General features: G+C 34.6%; 1 protein-coding gene across 1 annotated transcript in view; it reads right to left on the bottom strand.

Annotated features, from left to right (window-relative positions):
- Positions 1-24,024, bottom strand: part of PRKN (parkin RBR E3 ubiquitin protein ligase) — a 544,832-nt gene that overhangs the window by 322,299 nt on the left and 198,509 nt on the right. The window contains exon 6 of the mRNA XM_026044722.1: positions 16,900-17,015. Coding sequence (XP_025900507.1) covers positions 16,900-17,015 — 116 coding nt within the window. The remainder of the gene's footprint in view (positions 1-16,899; positions 17,016-24,024) is intronic.

Here is a 24,024-nt window from a genome sequence, read left to right as displayed (position 1 = left end):
CTCTATAACCCTTTCTAATTGCATTATTTAAATCAAACAAACAAAACTGAAGGTTGCCAATCAAATACAAATAAGTTAGAGCCCTGGAATACCAAATAGATAAAAAAGAAAAGAACTTGCAGATCCCACAGAAGGTTACGTTAGGACTCTCAAGGTAGAATGAGCTGGAGAGGTATTGGCACAGAGTGAGCCTTCTTGTGTAACAAAGATCCTAGAATTTGAAAATAGTACAGCAAACTAATGAAAATGATATCACTTGAATGAAAACTTCTCAGTTCTAAATTTTTCCATGGCAAGGTATATAACATCTCATAGAGATGAAAGATAACTAGGGCCCCCCGGACAAAGTTGATCATTATTTCTATTTCATTCTATTGCTAAAAGCTTCAAATAATTAAATCATTCACTCTAGGAAAAAAAAAAAGGGAAGGAAAAAGGAAAAATAAACACCAAAGGAAGTCTTAGACCCATACACTCATACCTTCCATATAAATATCAACCCAATAAATAAAAATATGTRGAAAAGATATAAATTAATGAGAGAGAAATTGAATTGTCTAATTGCATTCTTAATCCATTTGGGGTGACAACCCTAAAGCTTTCTGTGCAGTTGTATTAGAAGACAGAGCTGGTGTCACAGCTTGCTCACATCTGTGAGCTGCACAGATTACAAAACTGAAGAGCAAGGTCAGAACATATAGTTAGCTGTCTCAGAGAGGAGAACACATAATGTTTTGTTTCTAAATTATAGAAACATAAAACTGTTAGGAACCTCAGCCCCAACCAAACCTGCATGAKGCAGCATGAACCCTGAGCAAAACTGCTGCAGGTGACTGCTGGACATGGCCAGCCTCAGTGGGCAGGACGATACCGTCTGCCACCTCATGTAATTCATCTGATCCCCTAAAGCTAACATGCGTACGTACAAATTGCACCACTCTATTTGAGAAACTACTTGTAAGTCCTGTGAGGTAGGGAATGAAAACAAAAATGTTGTCCAAACTGCTGCTATGAAATTAGCAAGAAGAATTTTAGGCCGAAAGTACCTTCTCAAAGGAAAAACGGACAGTTTTAAAAAGAGCTAAAGAATTACCTTAAACATCTCATTGGGATTATCCACGGCTCTCTAAAGCATGAGGTCACAATACTAAACTGCTCCTTTGCATTGTAAAGTAACTATAAATGAATTATTTAAAAACATTTTTGAGTAGCTCACCAAATTAAATCAATGTATTCATTAGAAACTGTCATTGCAACTTCATCTCACCAGAGGTAATGAATTCTGACTACAGTTGTTTGTTCAAAATTGCTTTAAGAACTAATTAATTTATTTTTCTTTTTATTGTTCAAGATTTGTCATTGTATATATAAGGATCCTTAAGAACAAATCTTTCATTGGCTTTAAAATCCTTTGTTATAGCCTGCATGTAGATGCTGGTTTAGATTTTTGTGTCTCTTGTTTTTCTTTTTGAATTCAAAGTGATTTTGTCCAGTCTTCCCCAATGTGTAGGACAAATCTTTTATGACTAAATGTCAGATGGATCAATCACTTGTAACAGAAAGAAAAAAAATACAAGCTCTCAGCCCTACATCTTAGCCTCATTATCAAAATCCTGGTAATTAATTTTCTCATTTGAAAGGCCTGTAAWGACTGATTGGAGGAGATACCAATTATATACATGTCTTTTTAGGTCACCTAATAGCAGTGAAAAAACATCTTTATTTCACGCTTCTGGCTAGAAATTTATTTTTTCAATGAAATATTTCTTATAGTGAAATTCTTATTTGAAAACAAACAAAACCACACCATTTTTCCTTTCAATCTAAATATACACCATCTTGTTGACTGTAGCACAGAGCTTGCTGGTTTTCTGACAATAATTTGTAGGCAGAAAGCCAGCCATACTACATGATTCATAGCAGGGATGGCCTTTTTAAAAAAAYAATAAAAAGGATATAAATACTTCAACCATTTCTATTAACTTCTCTTGCTCCAGAAAAATGAAATAAAGAGGCCGACTGATACCAAAAAATGCCCATATTTCTGATAGAATGCATTAAGTCTGTTCTATGTTCTAGATCTAGTAGAAAGGCTTTTTTTTTTTTTTCCTGTCCTCTTTTCATTATTCTTTCTATCTATAAAGAGTTTTAAGATTTTTTTTTTTTTTTTTTCTCAGAGCATGATAAACAGAGCAGGGCAAAGGAAAGGGACAGGAGAAGCAAAAACATCAAAGGATTGTCAAATACTCTCATGGCTTAATACAATTTTAAGATGTCTATGGTAAAGCAAAAAATAACATTTCTCCCATTTATTAAAAAAAAAACATCAAAAAGGGAAGGAACATGAACACAGGGTAACAGTATTCCACTTAATCAGCCACTATGATTTGAAGTAACACTGATTTCTCTGTGACACATTTTACAGGATTTTTGAAATCCCCAAAATGTTACCCATCACACTGGAAAAATATTAGTTTTCATGAGAAATCTTTCTAGTATTTTAGTAGTATTCTTAATATTTGAAATCTAGTAGATAAATATCATCTGAAWTGAAAGTGTGTAAAATTTATTTTCTRTAAAACAAAAAGCTCTGACAAGGTRTGATCAAAGAGCATTAATACCTACCAGAAAAYGAATAGTTGTTCACAGTAATTTTTACAAGGCATCAGTATAAASAGCAAATTGAGGAGAGAAAATCTATTCCATATATATTTTTGTGTGTGTGTGTGCATAAAGGCCTCAATTACAGATTATCGGAAAGGATAAGACAAGAGCCTTTTCTACTGGAACACTGGTTCTCATGATTCTAGATGTTTTCAGGAACTGTTCATGCTTACGAAAAAAAGAAAAAAGAATATTTATTATTAGCCCTGCTTGCTATGATGTAAACCCTTATAAATACCTCCTCCCACAAGCGGACCCATTAAACATATCCCATGGCTACTTTTTAGATGTAAGGATATCACTCTGAAGAAGTAGGGGGGAATGTTCTGCAGAACATCAAACAACCACCGAAACACCGTYGGCATAACAAAGGCATCTCAGCCCAGAAATACTATATTCCCTGCTATTATAGGCAACACTTAACATTGCATTAAGTGAAAGACACCAGAGAAAAGAAAATCTTTTGCAATAAATTCAATTTCTGTTCTTTTATCTGGGGTAGTGAAATGTACTTAACCAGGGCAAAAGTTGCTCTTGTGGCCACACTGTGAAGCTGTCCTGTCTTGTAGRTGCACACGGGACTTCTAATGCACTCAATTCATTGTTGTATTTTTCTCCATTCACTCCAGTTTCAGGAGCATGACTATCTCTTCACTCTCCGAGACACAAAAATAGTACAAAATATCTGGAAGTCTGGTACTTGGGCTTTTTAACAATATGGAAAAAGAAGGYGAAAATAAGAACATTCCATTTAGGACTTCCTCTGCCATAGCATACCTGAGCGTTTCTAAGAGCAGATACTATTCAACTTTTTCAACATAATCTTTTAATTCCATCTCTTATACAGCCACTCTTTCAATGTGTTCTGATAGTATGATGATTTCTTAAAATAATTATTTGCTTTTTTCTTTATGTAATTGGAATTTGACTTTAAAAGTCAGAAAAAAAAAATGGCAGCAAGATTGAGAGGTACTTGAGAGGTATGAGTAGAACATTTTAAATCATTGTTTTAAATTGCTTAGAGGTAGTGTTTCATTGACCGAAACATAACTCAAATATAAGTGCATACAAATAAAGTGTACAATAATTTACAAGCAATTAAGTAACAGAAATTAAGTTCAGAACAAGATTTTCACAGCCTGCCAATATATAGAGAAACAGCAAGAAATATACTACTTTTTTTTCCTTATAGCAAAAGCTATGTGTTCAGATAGTATTCTTGCACGAGTGAAAGAAATGAGGTCTTAAATCCATAAGAAACACTGTTAGAATGGCTGTTCTTCTGATAATTTAGTTATTAGCATGCAGATAACTACATGCAGTTAATGGCTTGACTAGTTTTGTTTGAACACACAGACCAAAATGTTTTGAAATTAATACTGATATTAGAACATGACCAAAGGAAAATAACTTCTTTGTTTTCATAATCTTGCTTTTTGTTTTTCCATTTCTGGAAAGAATGTTCTAAAAAGAATATCTTTAAATGAGGTGCTTGTCAGAATTTGTTGAATGTATGGCCTGTAGGTGAAGATTTGTAGTGCAAAGGACAGGAAAATATGTTAGAAAACAATATGCAACAGTAAAATAAAGCATATAGTAAACAAGTAATGCCTACAGCTTACTGCATCTCTGGATTTTCCAGTTATTTGAAGGAGATTTGAGAAAGTCCATTTCTGTGTCTAAATACATATGAGTAGTGACAGAATTCATAGCAAAAACACCCATATTAAAGAGATGACAAACTCTCATCATCTTTCATTGAAAGTTAAGTGGTTACACTGCTTAAGCAGTGCCCAGCAGGTGCTCCRATCAGCAACTCCAAGCTTTCTTAAACTTCCATAAAGACATCAATCCATATTTCTCTATTCTTTATGGTACAATTCTGTGTATTTTAACAGAATGAACCTTTGCACGAAATGTACAATTGAAAACTATTTAGCTAATCATATCTGTGCTGAAAGAACCTTTTTGAGTAACTGTACTGTGTTCCTGAATTAAATGAAAAATATTTGTGTAAGTTTTCCATATTCCAAGAAATATTAGAATTATCATAATCTTAAGGTATATTTCTGAATACTTATGCAAACTRCATACAGTTTGCATAAGAACAGACCTATGCAACAAGTGTTTATCTATAATAAAATCAYATTCCCTTATTTCATTATCATATAACATTATTAGACATTAAAATAATAATAGTATTTGAGCAGCAAAACTGACACCACTATCGGAGAACATTAGCAGATTATCAGAGCAACCTTATGTCCTTTCATCTAACTTTTCTAATAAGATAATCCAAAAAAAAAAAAAAAAAAAAAAGAACTTAATGAAAATTCAGTTACTGATTCTGTCTCTTGGATCATTAGAATTTTCTTGCTCAGACTTTATAATACAGCTTCATTTCTGAGTAGTTCATGCTTCCTTAATGAATGGTCAATAGATATTACAACCACATTGAAGATGTGATAAGCATGGAGATCACAGACCCAGTATAATATCATAGTCCACCTGTTGACTTTTTCCAACAGTGCTACAGACTTTAATATCGACTAATTATTAAAAAGTCTACTCAATATTTGTCACATTCTCAGTATTTTTAATAAATGAAACTTTAAAATATAAGTGTGAGTGTTTTGAAAACTCATAGAAATATCATTATGCCATATATATACAAAGCAATATCATTAGTTGTTCTCGAAAGACATATATTATGGGAAACCATGAAATTCTGTGTCCTTCACTGATATTTAGTTCTGCAAGGTTTGAGAACATGAGCAATGCTTTAAGATGGATCCTCCTCAGATATATTTTGAGTGAGTGAATGGGCCATTGACTCAACAATGATCTTGCACTGCTGAAGTCAGACGAATTGTGCCAATGAYCCCAATGGGAACAATATAGGATTCTCAAGATTAAGGTTAATAATTTTTTCTGTCTTCACTGATCCAGTTAATATTGTGATGAACTATCAATATCGATAATATTTACTAGGTCTGAAAAGTTTTATACACTTTATGAGTCTCCAAAGAAATTCCATAACCCTACCTAAATTTTGACCTTTCATCTTGAGGTTACATATGATAAAAGTAGTTTTATATGTAGATTTGATTTTAGTGATAGAGATCTAGCTGCAAAAGACACCAGGGCTGATATTAAAGCCTGCAATATATGAAGAAACTGACATTGATTTTGAGGACTCAAAGCACGCCTCGTCAGTAAAAGGGAATTACTCATGAGATTATTGACTGCTATTTTGTGATGACCCTCAGTATCCTGGCTCCATGCATCAACTTTTTGGCAGTTTGGCAAAAGGGGAATACAGGACACTATCTTGAGTCAATAAAATTTATAACTAGAAATTACATCCCTGGAAAAAAAAAATCTGATTACAGCTCAAACTAAAACATGTTAATGTTTTATGCCCCTTAAGTAAACTTGTCTAAGTATGACAAAAGCAAACCTTTATGAGGTCATTTGCTGTTTCATTGCCAAATGAAACAGAAGAGGATAGGTAAAATGCAAGAACCAGAGATGAAGAAGATTAGTCAATCTGTCCTGTTGCACATAATCGTGGCTATGAATTCGATTTTCTCTGAGGAGAAATACAGCAGGGAGGGATGTAGCAAAATCCAGCCTGACTTAGGAGTAAGAAATAATCATCATGTTTACTATTGCAAATAAAAACGTTTGCCTTGTTTTCCGAGACAGCATGAAAAATGAGGGCTTTGATCTTAGAAATAAAGAAGAAATGCATAAACGTTTGCAMGGGAGGTCCAGAGGCAGGGGATGAGAGACAATAGATGAGAGGGGACGGGGAGATGTCAGAAGGAACAAAGTGAAAGTTATGACAGATTTCTGGTAATAATATCTACAAATATTTGTTGGATTACCCCAATAAAGATCAATTTAGTTACCTATTTAAAATTAATTAAAACAACAAAATAATTCTATTTAAATGAATCATCTTGGCAGTAACAGTACAAAATATCACATCAGAATTTCACTGCTGTGAAGGTTATATTATTAAACTTGGAGATTGAGGTTCTGTGGCAATTTTTTGCACACAGACACTCTTGAAAACTGGAGACTCTCTGTTTTTGACAGAACCATAATGGAATATCTAAATTCAGAAACAAGAAATGAATTATTCTGCCTTTGACCAAGGAATTTCTTGAGGTCTTTCAGAGAACAGTAGCAGAAGGTCACATATTTTGTTGCTTATGTAGGCCAAACTGAACAACTCACACTGGAAAACCTATTAAAGTGCTACCTGACTTTTGTGTAGGCAGCACATGGACTTGGAGAAAATCTTGTGCTTATATTACCAAACAAGCACACGGCAGTTTTGCTTTTCTTCTCACTTATACCCATGGAAAAGAAAACAGGCTTTTGCCATATTTTAATATTTATCAAAAGCCACACAAGTGAATGCCTAGATTATTTCCTGCTATTTTCTAGGAGGTATTCGATGCAGCATCTAAAAGTTAATGCATTAAAGTGAAATAAATGCCACCAAATGCAGTGCTTTCCCACTACTTATATTATTCCATCCTTACAGCTCTTTATATGCATTTAAAAGCACTTCTTGGTTTTCAGGTTTAGCTAATATCAACTCTCCTTAACTTTTCTTATTTTTAGTATACCAAAATTTATGTCACTATAAAATCAGGAAAAACAAACCCCTGTATCTGAATAGCTGGAGAGATACTAAGCATAGTAGCCTTGTAGAGYACTTTGTCTTTAAGAAACAGAAGAGGATCTAATAGCATAATTCATAAAATCTGTAGCAGAGAAATTCAATGAAGAAAAATGTACTACAAATTGCCATAAGCCAGAATTGCCTAATAGCATTAAAGAGAAAGGAATGACCATTAGTGGCTATGAGATACTCTAAGGACCCCTCAAAGGCCTGAACATGCTTTACTACTTCATGTGAAGTTTCGTGTCCTTTAATCTTGTTAATCAGTTCTCAAAGTCACAGCTGATGACAAGAGATACAGACTGTGCATCTGTAGAAGGCATTTATTTCTGGAAAAAATATAGTTCTATTTATGTGAAAATGACAGCTATGTAGTACATAAGTCCAAATCTGCAAACACTTATCCTCACTGACTTCATAAAAAACGTTCACARAATTCTTTGCACTATTGAATTCTAAAAGCTGAAACGAGGGCAGCCCGAGCAAGCAACAGATGCATGCAGCCTCCCCACATCTCCCATCACAGGGGCTCCCCCAGSAGACAACGCTGAAGGTGAGAGAAAATGCAGCTAGCAGGAGATGGGCCATTCCCCTTCTCACCTGCAGAACAGGCAGGATGGCCTGAGGGATAGTTATGCACACCCACCTCTTAATTAAGGACATGATCTTTGGGAGGTGTGGGAGAGGGAAAGAGACTGACCAAGAGGCTGTAACAAAACTGCATCTGAGCTGTCATTCAGGTTCTTTGGTGTAAGGACAGCACAGCTTTGAAGAGACTTGCAGGACACAGTATTTTTTCACTGCAGGGCGTGGAAAGCCCCTTTCCACACTTACTACGAATCAATAGGTAGTCAAATAGCACTGAAATTCAATCTTAGAAATTAAAGTTCTAATAAAGYAGTAGAGACACTGCAAACTGTGGCATAACTATAAGCCAATAAAAAGAATGGTCAAAAGACCCTATGCAAGCAAAAAGTGCAGCTTTCTTGGCTATCTCTAGAGAGAGCTGCCAGCCAAAGAGATATAATGAAGCAAGCAGCCGAAACAAAAATGATTGACATTGTTAAACTGCTTGGAAAGAAGAGGAGAGACTTACCTGAGATTGACATTACTTGAAGATGAGTTTCCTCACAAAAGCAATTCAAATGAGAGAAGATTGCCAAGGGAAAAGGGCTCTAAATAGCCACTAGCAGCACTCCTATTTGCAATTCCTGACAAAGCTTCTGGCATTTCCAACGGAGGCTGATTTAGGATAAAGTCCAAAAGTTTCAGCAGTCTCAGAGTAGGGAAGGATCGTTTTGACATAAGATGGCAAACTGAGCAACTGAGGCATAAGAAGATAACCAGAAGAAGGGCTACCTGGCAGCAGGGCCTAATAGGGACCAGTTTAACTGCATCATCATGAGGATGTTTTAGTAATTGTAGAGCTAATTAATCAGGAAATGTACTCAGCCTGAAAGTTCCTCTGTTCCTAGGGATCATTATGTTTACCTTTGAAGAATCATTATGTTTACCTTTTGAGAATCATCAGTTCTCTAACATTATGTGCAGGATTTTTATTTTTAAATGACTTTCTGAAAGCAATTATTTGGGGAATTAAATGTATATACACACAAAAAAAACCCTATAATAACTATTTTAGTTGAATTTATGGATAATAGCAAAAGGACTACTTCTTGGAAACTCAATGAGTAAAGTCTTTAACATTCTTTTCCTCCCTCCTCTCCCCTCCATATTTTGATATTTTACTTTAAAGACAGGATTTACATTACATTGTATTGGACTGAATAAATTACTTTCTCAAGCTGTTTTATCCTGTGTAACCAGACTGAACCACATTGCAGATGGATTCTCACCACATGTTTCCATATTGGGACATAGCCTCACATTCCTTGTGAGGTACAGTTACCAAAATCAAATCAAATGTTGGAAAATCCAATGCAAATCAGCTCTATTGGGAACAAAAGGCATAGTTTTGCTAAAGAGTATAGTGCAGGACTGATATCAGCATCATCAGTCCTTTTCCAAGAATATGTTGGGCAGATTCATGGAGGTAACACCTCCAGGTGCAGTTAACATTGCTCTACCTTACTCCACAATATATCTCACATGCCCAGGCCTGGGTTTYTTGGCAGCTGTTTTTATGATACTGGCTTTAGCAAACATGCAGAATACAGAATTTGATATTGTTCTTTTTGTTGCTGCTAACAAAAGGAAGAGAATTATTTGGGAAAAAAATGTAAAYGGAATTCTCATGCCAAGAGAGGGTTTTCTGTGGTTTCCATTTGTACCAAAGATATAGGCAGATTTGTCTTCTGTGTAAAGTATAGTAAAACTAATGTAGCTGGTGCAAAGGAAAAGTTAAAAAATGTAATGCACTTCAAATAACTAAAGATCACATATGGAAAATAAATACAAGGGAAGAAACAATGCACATGTGTGCATATTTATTTTACATACATGTGTGTATGTATAATGTATACATTATATATATACACAAATATATATACATATACAAATATATACACACACACATATATATACATATATAATGTGTRTATATATATATACACAAATATAAATACATGGAAAATTAATAAAATCTCCATTTTGCTTAATAAAATGTAGGAGTGTAACAGTTGAAATTCCTCCACAAACCTTCCCAGAACTGAGTTTAGAATTCCCAGAATTGCATTCAGGCCTCAAGGGAGCATCTCTGCAATATGTTCCCCATGATCATTTAGTCCTCAGGTCTCTGCTGAGATTATTAGGCTTGCTAATTAGTATCAGCTGTGATGGTGAGTTTTTGAAATGTGGACATCTGTCCAAAGACAAATAGATTGTGACCTCCAATCTAACTTCGCCTAGACCGCTATATTGCTATCAAATAGCAACAACATTCAGGCATTACTAACCCTGCCCTAGAACAGAACAAGCCAGAGGCAAAAATTATTTTTCCGCTGTGGAGTAATTACTCTAAAAAGAAGAAAAAGAAGAAAAAGAAAGTCACAAATACAGTTATGTAAGCATCTATGGTAAAGCAGTCAAACCATGGGCTTGTACATTTTAAAAACACTTCACAAGCATCTGCTGCTCAGCTCTTAGATATGTAAAACAAATTCTTACACGTTAAGTTAAACCTACAGCACATTCAGTAGCTTACATTTTTTGTTAATTGGTCATATATAAGTAGTCATACTCAAGCTTCCTCACATTTTTTTTTTTTTAAATAAAGCTCACCATATTTTCCATATTGTGAACTTAATGTATATATGATGTATTTCTTTTTACATCATGTATTTTTTTAAAATCATTCATTCAGCAAAACACATTTAAGCCATTAAATTTCCATGACTTGCAACATGCATTAAAATGCATAATTAAATAAATCTGCAAGAACTATATTAAGCACACTATAAATAAGAACAGCAGAGACGGTACAATGGTTAATGAAGAGTCCACCAATAATACTGTGCAATCTGCAGGCCTCAGGTGAAACTTGATATGAAAAATTAAATTGATGAGACATACTGTGTATCAAATGACATTAGAGATGCAGGTTACTTAAATCAATTCATGTCAGAAATAAAATTAGATTGTGACCGTTTCAATAAGTAGGAGTAATATCTATTTCAAACACATTTAACATACTGAAAGTCATATATATGAATATACACAAGCATGCATGCAACCATAAAAAAAATCAGCAGGTAGTCAAGTCATTCAGAGAATAGTCACTCAGAGAAAAGTCATTCAGAGAAATAGAAGTATTTCTCCTTCCTAACAGCTTATAAGTAACACATAATTCAAGCAAAGAAGGGATTTGGGTAGAAAAAATATTTTTGTGCCAGGAAGGAAAAGTACTAATATTTTATTCTCCCTAACGGAAAGAAGTTCTCCCTTTTTACTTAGAAAGAGACAGAGTTAGGCTGCACCCCATCCTTCTTCACTCATCCCCTGCCAGGAAACATCTTGYACAATATGACAATACAAAAGCTTTCCCAATCTAGTCCTTTTATTCCATAAATATATGTAAGAAGCTGTAAATTGTCTCTCACTGAGATGCAGTTCCAATGTAGATCTTAAAAGATTCAGAGGCAAAACAGCAAGAATTGCTGTTTTTTCACTGACAGAGGGGGAGCTGCTACCTACTGGTGGCAAAAATTTAATGGGAAAGTTGAGGCAGCTGAATTTCATGCAAAAAAGTACATCTTCCAGAAGCCCTCTTGGTGCTAATGTTTGAGTCCAAAACCTACCATGTGCACCACTAAAGAAATGAAGGTCACTTACTGCCATTGCATTGTTACATTTTGTTCATATTTCAAAACACCAGCACCAACAAAATGTTTTCTCTGTATGTTTTTGTTTATGCCAGAACTCAAACACTGGAGCTGGAAAATCAGTATTCTACAGGCTGCCTTACAGGGGGAAAGAAGGGGAAGCCCCAAGCCAATTAGTAACAACTCTTAGTTTGATATTTGATTAATTTCTTACTTTAAATAAGTGATTCTTGAGAAATCCAATTAATTTCAGGAGCATTAGAAGAGAAAGCAGTAGACTTTGTCCCTGATGGTAAAAGTACTTAGACAAAGAAGATTTAATTCTTAATGTAATCTCTTCCTATTCCTCTTTGAACTATCCAAGGTATATAAACCACAATAGATTTAACAGGGAAAGGTTTGGTACAGACAAAGAACACATTATTAAAACACAGAGAGGAAAAATGTACCATAAAAACATTAGCTAAATATAGATTTGATAATCTGCTTTGCTTACAATAGCCCAGGAGGCAATTCTAGGATCCTGCACTGCTGAAGCAAAAGGAAGTAGCAATTATAAGACTAGAATAAGGTGCTGTGTTCTCTTCTGAAAAGCATCACATGGGATTTTTTATAATGGACACAGTCTGCATTTTGATCTCAGAATGGAATAGAAGTTCCTTGATAAAACTTTGTTCAAGTACAGAAAGTTTGACTTAAATAAAAACTACAGGAAAACTTGGGATATGTTGACAGTTCAGATACTTTATCAGATACTGATATTGATACTTAGAATCCGGACTTTGCAAATTACCTCTTTAGCAAATTACCTCTTTAGCAAATGTTTAGCAACACTTGATTCAAGTTCTGAAAATAAATATTCCAGACTTGTATTTTAAAGTTTTTAAATACTGTGGTAGACCTGATACCTCACATACTTCTTTACTGTATTCATTTACAAATTCCTCCTGTGATATATATATATTTAATCCAGACTGCACTCATACCAATTGTCTGCAGAAGGAAAGAAAACTAAGGGAAATAACTTTTAAACTACACAAGATGAAATATCTGACCTCAAAGCGTCATGCAGCATTGATATACCATATGGGACACCATGTAGCAGCCACTAAAGAACCTGGCATACCTTCTACATCAGAGATGTCATAATGCTCAATCCCCTAATATACTAAAAAAAATCCCAAATTCAAAAATAGCTGGTGGAAGTTGGCCTTTCTTTTGAAGCAGGTAAAATGTGGATTTATTTACTGATAAACTGATGATTCTATCCCTCACTGGTTTTAGAAATCTCACTGGTTTTAGAAATACTACCGCATAAAAAAAAAAAAAAAATCTCAGTTACTCCAGTGTCATGAGTCTTAGTCCTGACTCTACCATAATTGAAACAGATAATTTGGAGTGATACAGGGACACCAGAAAATGCTGTGGGACAATAGGTTTGGACTGTACTTTTTCTTCAGAAAAAAAATATTGAGAAAATGGCTAATTAAGAGCAAGTCGGCAGCTCTAGAGGCTCAGAGTAGTTGCAGCAGAACTAAATTAACACAAAGTTGTCCTTAACAACATGCAGAATCATTCACWCTTTATTGACCCAGGAGAGGAGAGCTGTCTACTGAATTTCTAACAGGACTTCCTATATAGTACCTACCCTTGGATTTCTCTCCTCCAAGTACTGATCTTCTCCAAGYATTTCCTGCCTGTAGAGTCTAGTATGATCACAGTATGAATTGCTTTGGCTGAACACAATTACGACAAAGTCATAATTTGAAAACTTTCRCCCACTTTGAAAACCAATCACTATGAAAACCAAGCTCACACTTTAAACTCTAGTAGTAGGAAGTCTAAGCAGCAGAAAAGCAAATTACAAAACTCCACTTCCCTAAACAAAGCAAAATTTTTTTCAAGGTTATAAAATAGGTATTGCTTTAATAAAAATAAAAGTTTTTGATCAAAACGACAGCAAATACTCCTCTTCCTGGAAAATTCTTCCTATCTACAAAATGGGAGCAGGCCCTACATATTACGTATCTTTTATACTTATTATCTGTTGAATGCTAAAAATAACAGTGCCTTTAGGAATTGTACACTACCTAGTTTGTGAAAGATGACGTGAGGAACTTCTGCTCTGCACACTTTATTTTTATATTGCTTAACACTGTTGTTATTCCTGAGCTTGATTTATGGGTACCCAGAGGTACTCCTAACCTGTTTGATGTTATTTCTACTGGAAACAGTTGACAAAAGCAGATCTCCCCTTGAGGATTGCACAGTTTCAGTATTTGTTTCAAGTTTCAGGCATTTGCTCAACCTATTAAGAGCTTCTTCAAAGACATAAAATAGCAACATATCATCTTGAATACTATAGAAAAAATGACTACATAAAGAATGCCTTACGCACACTTGAAAATAAAAACTGGCAGTGAACTTAAACATTACTTCCTCTTTGTATATGTTCTGCATACCACAGACAACAACTACTTTAAATGAGATTTATTTTTAACGAGCTCTGCAAACTTTGTTAAAATCACACAGAGACTTGGCCAAAAAAAAACGAAGTTAACTCTGCTCTACCAGTGGTAGACTAGCTGTCCATAATAAAAGAATCTTAATAACCAGAGAAATGGTGTATATGTACATGTACATGTAAAGAGTCACCCCCTTTTTTTTTTTCTGTATTTTCAGTAAAAAGAAAGAAAAATCTAGAACAGACTTTTTTAATTTTAGGGGTTTTTGTTTGTTTGTTTTTCTGTAGTAAAGGTAATATGGCACTTTTCTCTCTCTTGGCCACCTCAGTGCTAKAGAATGCTGAAAATAAGTTTCACTAACAGATGGCTCTACTCRGTATTTTTCAGCACAGAGAAATATTAAGAAAGCGTCACCAGCACAGATACTCAGAGYCACCTAAATGTTTAATCAAGGCAAAAGGCTAGAAATATCTTTATAATTATTTTGAGTTTTATCAAAACTTTCCAAGAATATTTTGTTGGGGAAAAAATGAGGAAACTATGAAAGCTGTGCTCAGTTTTTTAAAAGCTCAAAGATTTATGATGACCTTGGACCAACACTGATAACTGATTCTATATCCGTATCCTTAGCCCTTTGCAAAATATGTCTAGCTTTGACTATGCCTTTTAGACTCCATAGACTCTTGACCATTCTTSCAATTGAAAAATATATTTATATATATTTTGCCACCCTAATTTAAAAATTATTTAAGCACAAAGATATTTGAAATTACTTTGACAAGTCACAATGTAGCCCATATAAAAATAATGTGGACACCTACAGCTAATAAGCATTTAAAAAAAGAAGTGTGTGAACGCATGAATAAGAACAACTGTATGGAAGCCATAGTGGGCATAACAACTTAATGATTAATACCAGAGTATCCTAGTTCYTATGCCCTGTGATAAGGTGACCACATTATGGATGAACAAGGAAGTGTGAGATATTCCTAGTTTTGAAAACTTGAATGTGCCAGGCAATTTAAAGAGAAGGCAGGAAGTGAGCCTGTATCTGAGTAACTTCAGTGAGTATGTTATTCCTATCATGGCTAATTCCCAGCATCTTATGAGCTCYTCTAAGTCCTACCCTGGTGCTTACAACATTTTGTTAGAACTCTCATAAATTTTCAGATGCAGTTTATGTTCTGAGCTAAAAGTCTGCCAAAGCTTAGGCCTCTAATAGTCAACGAATGCCTTAATTTAAATAAATGAGAACTGTCTTGATTTTGAAAGATGCCTCTAAATGGTCCTAACAGCCTTTACTCTTAAAGTTTAGGAAGCCAATATTTAGTCCTGGGAACTACAATTCAGGTAAGCAAATCCTGCCTGTAAATGAAGCTTTATTTCTTTCTTTCCTTTGGGATTTTGCCACAAAAAAAAAGGAAAGAAATTACTGCTTTAAGAGTACAGGTGAATAGTTTGAGACTGAATATATCAGTTCAGGAAAATGTCAACATATCCATTTCAAATCTGATTGAAAGAATTATAACCAGATCCCAAGCCTAAGCAAATAGAGTTATGGCTGATATTCTTTACTCTTTTTTATGGGAAAAGGAGAAAGCTGGGCTCGAAATGGAAAATTCACATTACTCTTAACTACAGAGAGGTTAGTATAACTGCCTAGTAGACCACTGGGACAATCTATCAAAGTAATTTAGTACAGCCTGCAAGGTAGATTTAGAAAGAGACACACACAACAACTTTATATATCCTGAGTATATGTGAAATGAGAGACACCATATTACTCTTTCACTGCACAATTGGCCAAATACTGTCAGCAAATAGTCAGCTCCTGTCAATGAAACAGTATGCAAGCACTACTTARAACAATATACTAGGCCTATATACTTTAATATACTTAAAACAATGCTAGGCCTAAGGTAGCATCAGATAATATTTGCAACAGGAATTTTACTTCTAGTAAATTCTTATAAAATTCCTGCTTTTCTTCCTAAAGAACAGCTTCCCAACAGCTTCTTTCACAGTTCTTGACCTTCTGTAAGAGTACTGCCTAAATATTTTTTTCTAAATTATTTTTGTTCCATGCAAAATGCAGAACCACTTAATAGATACATACTTAAATGGAATAATAYGATGTTATTATTTTTGAGGTTTTACCTCATTTTCCTCTCCTAATCAGTAGATGAATGTATGTCAGATCTTCACAATGATGGTAGCTGTCATTCTGAGGCAACTGGCTTTTAATCTATTCATTTGCAAGTAATGGTATTCTAAAATGTATGGGCCCAGATAACATGCAGTAAAATGGATTACAGAATTTAAAATTAAAATCAGCAAGAATATAAGAACAGATGCATCATAAAGTAATTCTGTTCAGATTTATAAAATAAATGCTAAAGTTCTTTTCCACAAGAATATATTGTTCCCTTCAAAATCTTGTATTAATTCATTGGTTCTGAAATGCAGATTAAAGGCACAGACCTATGCGTTTATGTCACTAACTCGAGCACTTCCATTTGTATTTAGAGTTTAAGTAGTCAGATTTGCATGTACATTGCAACCAAGGTACAAGAATGAAAGCATTCTACACCAGGAAAAAAACAAACAAACAAACAAAAAACAATATAAGAATATAACAATATAATCCATTTTTTTTTTCCAGGATAATATTGGGGAAAAAAAAAAAGAAATAATAATAATATAAAGAGGTTTAAAAAATAAATCTGGTAGAGGAGAAAAGTGCTTGGAAACACTGAGAAAATGCATCTCTGACGCATTTYCTTGTACTCACCTAATGTCTGTGCATGTGACGCATGTGATATAGCGACTGTTTGTTGTAATGAGGTTCAAAGCCACAGATGTCTCACTGGCAGAGGTTGGGTGCGCTCCACATTTAAAGTAAAATTCCTAAAATATTGAAGGAGAGATAAAGAGAAGATTATACAGCTGCAGCTCACACTCATTACCTTAGTCTAACTAGCATTTGAAACTAGTAAGAAACTGCCACTGCCAACAGAAAAGAAGGACAGTTGTCAGGAAAGATTTAGAAAAAATCCCTTGCAAAAATGCGTGGTRAGGCACATATTTTGTTCAGTATTTTTTCTAACGAAGGAAATATTTACTTGAGTACCAGATTGATATCAGTGTGATACAATAGTGTAATTGGGCTGATATATGGTGTGAATTTCTGGATTCTTAGTCGAGTGATATTCTTTCCCATATCTAATAAAAAGTAGAATACTAAGCATTGTGTCAATGCGTTAGTACTTTCATAGTATTTGCTCCATSAGATACGTATTACATTTGTAGTTCTATATTACACTGCATTTGAGTTAACTTCCTTTAGACCATATTGCTCTATGAGGACGCTTACAGTGCTTTCATGAGCATAATGCTGACACAACTGTGGGCTTTGTTCTCCTTTGCGTTGCTCCCTGTGGAAAGCTTTGTTTATCACACTGAGCTTTCATAAGATTTTCTTATGAGAGATTGATTTAAGTGTCAAACCTCTGTGTGCATATGTAAATAAAAGCTGATTGAAGAAATTTGCTTTGCAATAGGCAACAGTTTGCAGTATTTATTCCTCTGAAAGCTGTTCTCCCCAAAGTTTCAAATTTGGTTTGTAATAGAAAAATTAAAAATGGTATAAATAAGGAAGGAATGGGAAAGGTATGGGTACAAAAGCACCAGAAGTGAGAAGGCCTGAAAGAGTGATGGATGTTGATAGCACCTGGACCACGGAAGATTCTCGAGACATTCATGTTGGGTAAACAGTTTTCCTAAAGCAAAGGACAAATTGCAGCTGGAGAAAGAGCCCCAAGGTCAGTAGAGAACAGCACATGCTCAGTGTAATCCAGTGACTCACACAGGTCATAGGGATAGGACGAAGCGGTGAGGGGCAAATCATTGTCAACTTAAATGGTGCAAAAGGCTTATTCAGAAATCAGCAACTGAGAAGCTGTCAAAAAAGAAAGTCTTGATGCCTGGTGTTTCCTWATAATCCTTGATACCTAAAATATGCAGTTAGATGATCTGGACACGTCTTGGTGCTGGATAGTATGTCAACAGAAGAGAAAGAGTGCAACCAAATGAAATTAGTTTTGCTTAATATAAAAATCATCTTTCCCTCCTATCCAGTCTTGCACTGATATTTGCTACAATATTGTGCATAATCAGTCCAGGAAAAACTCTTATTTTCTCACTGCCTTGAACCTTGCAGTAGAGTGCCTCTAGGTCTGAGGAACAGAATTGTCCATTCCTGTTTTCTGTCACATATAATCTTTTAGATGGATTATATATTCTTATATTGAGTAAATGCAGTAACATCAGGCAAATGCAGTAACATTCCTGTCATGGAGCCTGGTGACTTTTACACCAGAAGTTTAATAACACCTTGCTGCTAGATTAGTAAATTCTACTTCTCAGATCAGCTCTGACATGTTGACCATTAATATAATATTTAGACTCCACTAGGAGCTGAGTTGTCTGAACTACTTAATAGTAACATGTTAGGGCATCTACGGGGTAAGAAGATAGTTTATAAGACAATTTTACTTTAAAATTCAAATAACTGTTTGCAAAACTTTTTGAAATAATCACCCATACCTACGAATGTGTGGTCATATTTCTTATGACTAAATCATCCCTCTGTCCTGTTCCATAATGTCAGTTATTAGCACAAAACAATTAATTTTGCTTAAAGGCATTGCAGTTAGATTTCTAACRTTTTTGCCTCAGTGAGACCACAGTTTAACAGAACACTTAAATACCAATTCATTTTGAAGCATTTCACCAGTTCTGAATGGGTCAGGGGCGCTGTATATTCAACTGGAGTTCATAGAACAGGCACAATCCGTAACTCTAACCTATTTTCAACCTTTAAAAACATACCTATGAATCATTTTAATCTGTATTATTTGMTAGTGTGTTTTGGAGCTTGGCTTTTCTTAGGCACTTAATTTGATTCTACTTTTGTGTGAATGAAATGGTATCTGCATTCTATTTAAATGCAGAAGTCCTGAAAATGTTATCTTGCTTCAGTACACTTGTTGCAAACAACAAAGAATATTGACCATTCACTATTCCAGAACAAATAAACTGTGGACAAGGAAATATAAAATAGTTTTTATATTATTATTATTATTTTTGTAGAATAACCTACTCACTAGCATAAAGCATTCTTTGGGTCTTGAGCAATAAAAAAAGAAAGCTTTAAAACACTTGAAACAGTTTTAGTAGTTTAACTTTATTTTTTTGAGTGTCTCTTTCTTTGGCATGTGGGCTTTAATACTATTCTTATCCCCGTTTATTGCAGTGATATCTGTAACAGAGTATTCTGTTGCGAACAATCAGAAAGCATTCCTTCTTGGATGTAATTGCAAAATAAAATATATAATTTCTTAGTTCTACATTTTCTTGTAATTCTCTACCCTTTCYATTGGAAAATAGAGAAAGAAAATAATAGTATGTATGCCTTAAGAAGATACATACAGATATATTTCTTCATAAGTAATATGCATGAAGAGAAGGATAATGAACACCACATACAATTCATCCCTGCAGAGCACAGAGCTGACACTTTCAGGATGAAGTTTTGTACTGACAACACACAATGGAGAGAGACAGGACTAATATTCMTTAACCTTTCTATGATAAAGCAACAAGGCCCACCAAAAATACTAGAAAGGAACAAACATAAAACAGATATCTCCACCTGGAAAGCATAGCTCTCTGAGGTTTAAAAGTGGAACAGAAGAACAACGCTAGCAAATAGAGATTTAGTACTATTAAAAATTACCTAGAAAAACTGATCCTAATTTATTTTGATGAATCGCAATAATGTTTGTAATTATTTAGTCATAAATAGTGCTTTACTATTGCTGTATTTCTGAGACATCAATGCTGTGATGGGAGTTCATAGTGTGAGATTAGAATGGAAATGCTGAAAAGCAGAGCATAYTGGTGCTAGATAGTTCTGACATAGTGTGGACTATCTTCCCACATATTTTTATTATAGTAATAGATACTTTCATTGTTTGTAGTATTATAGAAGTCATGAACTTAATTGGTTTTCCAGTTGCAGCCAATCTATGCTGCCTATTTTTATACATTGCAAAAATAAGCTACAAAGATTTGCTTGTTATATAGGATACAGTTACAAGGCCATAATTTAAATAGCCAACTTGACACTTTTTTTTTTTTTTTTTTATCTCGACTAATGATGAAATACCTTCTCAGTAAGGTCACTTCTAATTATGGACAACTCCAAATGGCCAGAGGCACCTCTGCCAGTTTTGGACTAGGCTAGGAGAGGATTTCAGTCACTTTTTCCAGATTTAACAGGTCTCTCAATGATGCAAGCACAACTTCCTTATGCCAGGACATATAAGCAATTACAAAGAAAGATAATCCGCAATTCTCTATCACTACAAGCTGTTTCCCAAATGATTTCTGCAATGAAATTGCTGAGGATAAAATACAAGTGGAAAGATTACAGACACTCTTCACCACCCAATCTTGCCTGTCAGACATGCAGATATAGCTATTCTTTTATTTAGAATTACATCACTGTCCTTCATGTACTATATGATAGCCTGAGGTGAATGTACTGTATTCTTTAATTTAAACCATTGTGCAAAGTAAACTTTCAAATAGATGTAAGGATCCTGCATCCAGTTAATTTAGGGCTAATTCTCTACTATTGTCAGACGGCCACCGTCATGTTAGTAACGATTACTTCCTATGGTGAACACTAAAACAACTTTCTATTCTTAATTTAGACTATGCTATGTAATAACAAAATTACAAAAATTCAGAATTTTGACCTTATAATAACTAAAATTTACAGAACAAAGTGGAAAGGAATGGGGAAATATTCACWCAGTCTACATGATTATCTGCCCTTTTTTAAAATACCCCAGGATAGTAGGTCCATCCCATTTTCATACATGTTCCTCAGTCCAGTTTACAGAACTCAGAAAAAATAATTTTCTTTGCTAACATGTAACTGCATAGGCTGCACCTCTGCTGATATACAGATTATAAACACGAGAACATAGGTTCACAGTGATCAGGACAGTATCTGAGGGATTTGGGGGACTGTTGGTGCAGCAGAGTTTCTATGCACAACCCTCATCCCCGCTCCCGTGGAACCTTTTCCACTGATTCCAGCATATATATCACTTTATATCACGGATTCCAGCATATATCTTTTATATCACTTTATGTCACTGATTCCAGCATATATCTTTTTCCACTGGAAAAGATTCCAGTGGAATCTTTTGCTGGCTCTGCACTGACAGACTCCTGAGGACCCTTCAGCTTCCTGGATCCTGGAATTCTTTTCCCGGCATGCTTCCATTTCACCCTGACGCCTACCTCTACTTCTTACCCACAGTTGTGCAAGCTCATTAGAAATCCTAAGCGAGTTCCACATTTGCATTTCATGTTCTCATTTCTCAATAAACTGTGAATSAAGATGGGGGACCTCAGGCATTACSCACATAGATGTCAGGACTGACAGACAAAGCCATTTACTAAAATACACTACATCATTTTTAAAGTTATCAGCACTCATCAGTCTTCCTTCATCTGCATCACCATAATTATTCCTCTGAATGACRGAAATCTTCATATCACATAGTGACATACTCCCATAATGGGGTTTCATTTCCCTTTCCAGCTTAAAAACAAGCTATATAGTAGGTCTGCAGGCAGGCTGAAAGAAATCACCTCAGAGAGCTTTCAAATCAAGTATTTGTTGTGGGATAGAGAAAAAATTGATTCACTCTGAGCAGAGACAATTTAAGGCTCCTATACCCCAGAAGAATTCTAGATAGCGGCTTTCTAGAACATGTGATTAGCTATTTCTCCAGTGGAAAAAAAAAAAAAAACGTTAAAGGTCACTCATGAATGTCAGGTCAGATAATGGGCACTGAACATCACCTAGAACCATCAATATGTGTAGTAAATTTTTTTTTTCAAAACAAGCCATGACCTAAACGGCTGCCAAGATAAAAGAAAGAAAGTTATTACAATTAAAGAATTCATTAAAAAAAAAAGGAAAAAATGCATTTAGCTACCCAAACCTTGAATGAAGTCCAAAGTCTTTTTTCTTTTATGTCCAGAAACCAACCAGAACTATGAGAACTTTTCTGTCTGAGAACCTAATATTAGGCTCTGTCATTCTTATGGGAGCTCCTTTCATTTAAAGCATTAATTCAAAATATTCATTCAAAATATTATTTTTTCTACTTSAGGTTCCAATCGGAATCAAATCTTCTTATCAAAGATCAAAGCATTCTTCCAAAGGTCAATTAACTTCCTTAACCCAAGAATAAAATTGACCTTTGAGCATGGCTGGCTGAATTGCTCCTAGGCAAGTAGCAAATACAATATTCATGAACTGCCTCAGTGCTTAATTACAAACTTACCCATTTTGAGGGAAAGGATATTTGCATAGTATTTGAATAGCACTCAAGCTGCAGCATATAACTCCTTTAACTACTGAAAATATTAATTGATCATTGCAGAAATCAGAATAATGCATGTGGTTCATTGCTAATTCTCTATTAAGATTATGCAGGACAATAATCAAGATTATTAGGTAATTCAGTGGTGACAGTGGATCGGAAGGTGTATGATCCTTAATAGATATTTGATGAATACTGTGATGCAAAGATTAAAGATGTTGGTCACATTAACCTTTCATATATCAATATTAATACAAAACACAATAGAAACCTTAATGAATGAATTTAAACATGTCCTTGCTGTTAATGAAAATAAATAAATCATTCAATCAGTTTTTCTATTGGAAAGAGAAGATCATTTAAATAAATCTGGGCCTGATATTCTGTATACAGAACGGAATCAGAATAATCAGTGAGAACTGAAATAAAATGACGCAATTGATATAAGCATATACTACATATACTTCTACAGAAATTTGCCTAGCCCAAAGATTTTCAAACCCTCTACTGTAGAAGATGCAGTAGAAGGACAGTATGGTAGTTCATAAAAGCTGTCAGAAGCTTTGAGAGAATTGCTTTTATGGTATGTAGGAAGAAAATTGATCACTCAGGTCAAGTATTGTATAAAAAATCTTGTTAATATACTGCTGATAATTAAGCTGACCTCAAAGCTGAACCAAAATATCTTTGCATGTGAAGAATGCCAATAAGGGCTAGAGGTATTCAAGTGCACTGCCTGTAAAAAGTAAGTGTGTGCACATGTGCATATTTAATTTGGTAATAGAGAAGTACAATAAAGAAATATAAAGAAATATGAGCAAGTCTCTAATACGTGCCTGAACACAGGGTAACTGAACTCCTTTGCCCTTCTCAAAATGCCACTAGCTAAGAAGAATAAAGACCTGCTACTCATGATAAAAATCTTTTGGATGAGTTTCCTTTGCCAATTCTTCATCAAGATTGTCAAGATAGAGTATGTGGTCTCCGTTAATACATCAGCATTGACCTTTGTGGGGCAGAGGAAGTGAGGATTTTATTATTATAATATTTTTGAGATAAAGATATCGAGCTTATTTCCATAATAAAGATAGGAGTTTCATTTTTTTACTCAGATTCAAACACAACACTATGCACTTCATTACATCAAATTTATTTTGGTAGCTCTGATAAATTTATTATAATATTAAATCACAAAGTAATAATATAATACTCTTTTTTTCAATTGAGGATAACAGGAGAAAAAATACTTGCTGTATAAACAGCTACCTCCGACTTTCAGCCACTTTTTTAGCCAGTCTTTATTAAGCACTTTTAGCCACATACTAAATAATAATGTATCTGTTCCACTTGCTAAGGGACAACATTTATATCACTCATCGTTTGGGAGTTCAATGAATAAACAGCATAGATACTGTTTAAAAATTAATAACAGGGCTGTTGTAGCT

Source organism: Nothoprocta perdicaria, unplaced genomic scaffold (genome assembly GCF_003342845.1).
Source record: "Nothoprocta perdicaria isolate Ctin4 unplaced genomic scaffold, notPer1 scaffold_38, whole genome shotgun sequence".
Classification (NCBI taxonomy): Eukaryota; Metazoa; Chordata; class Aves; order Tinamiformes; family Tinamidae; genus Nothoprocta; species Nothoprocta perdicaria.
The sequence above is the reverse complement of the archived record's forward strand: the minus strand, read 5'-3'. Positions and strand labels throughout refer to the sequence as shown.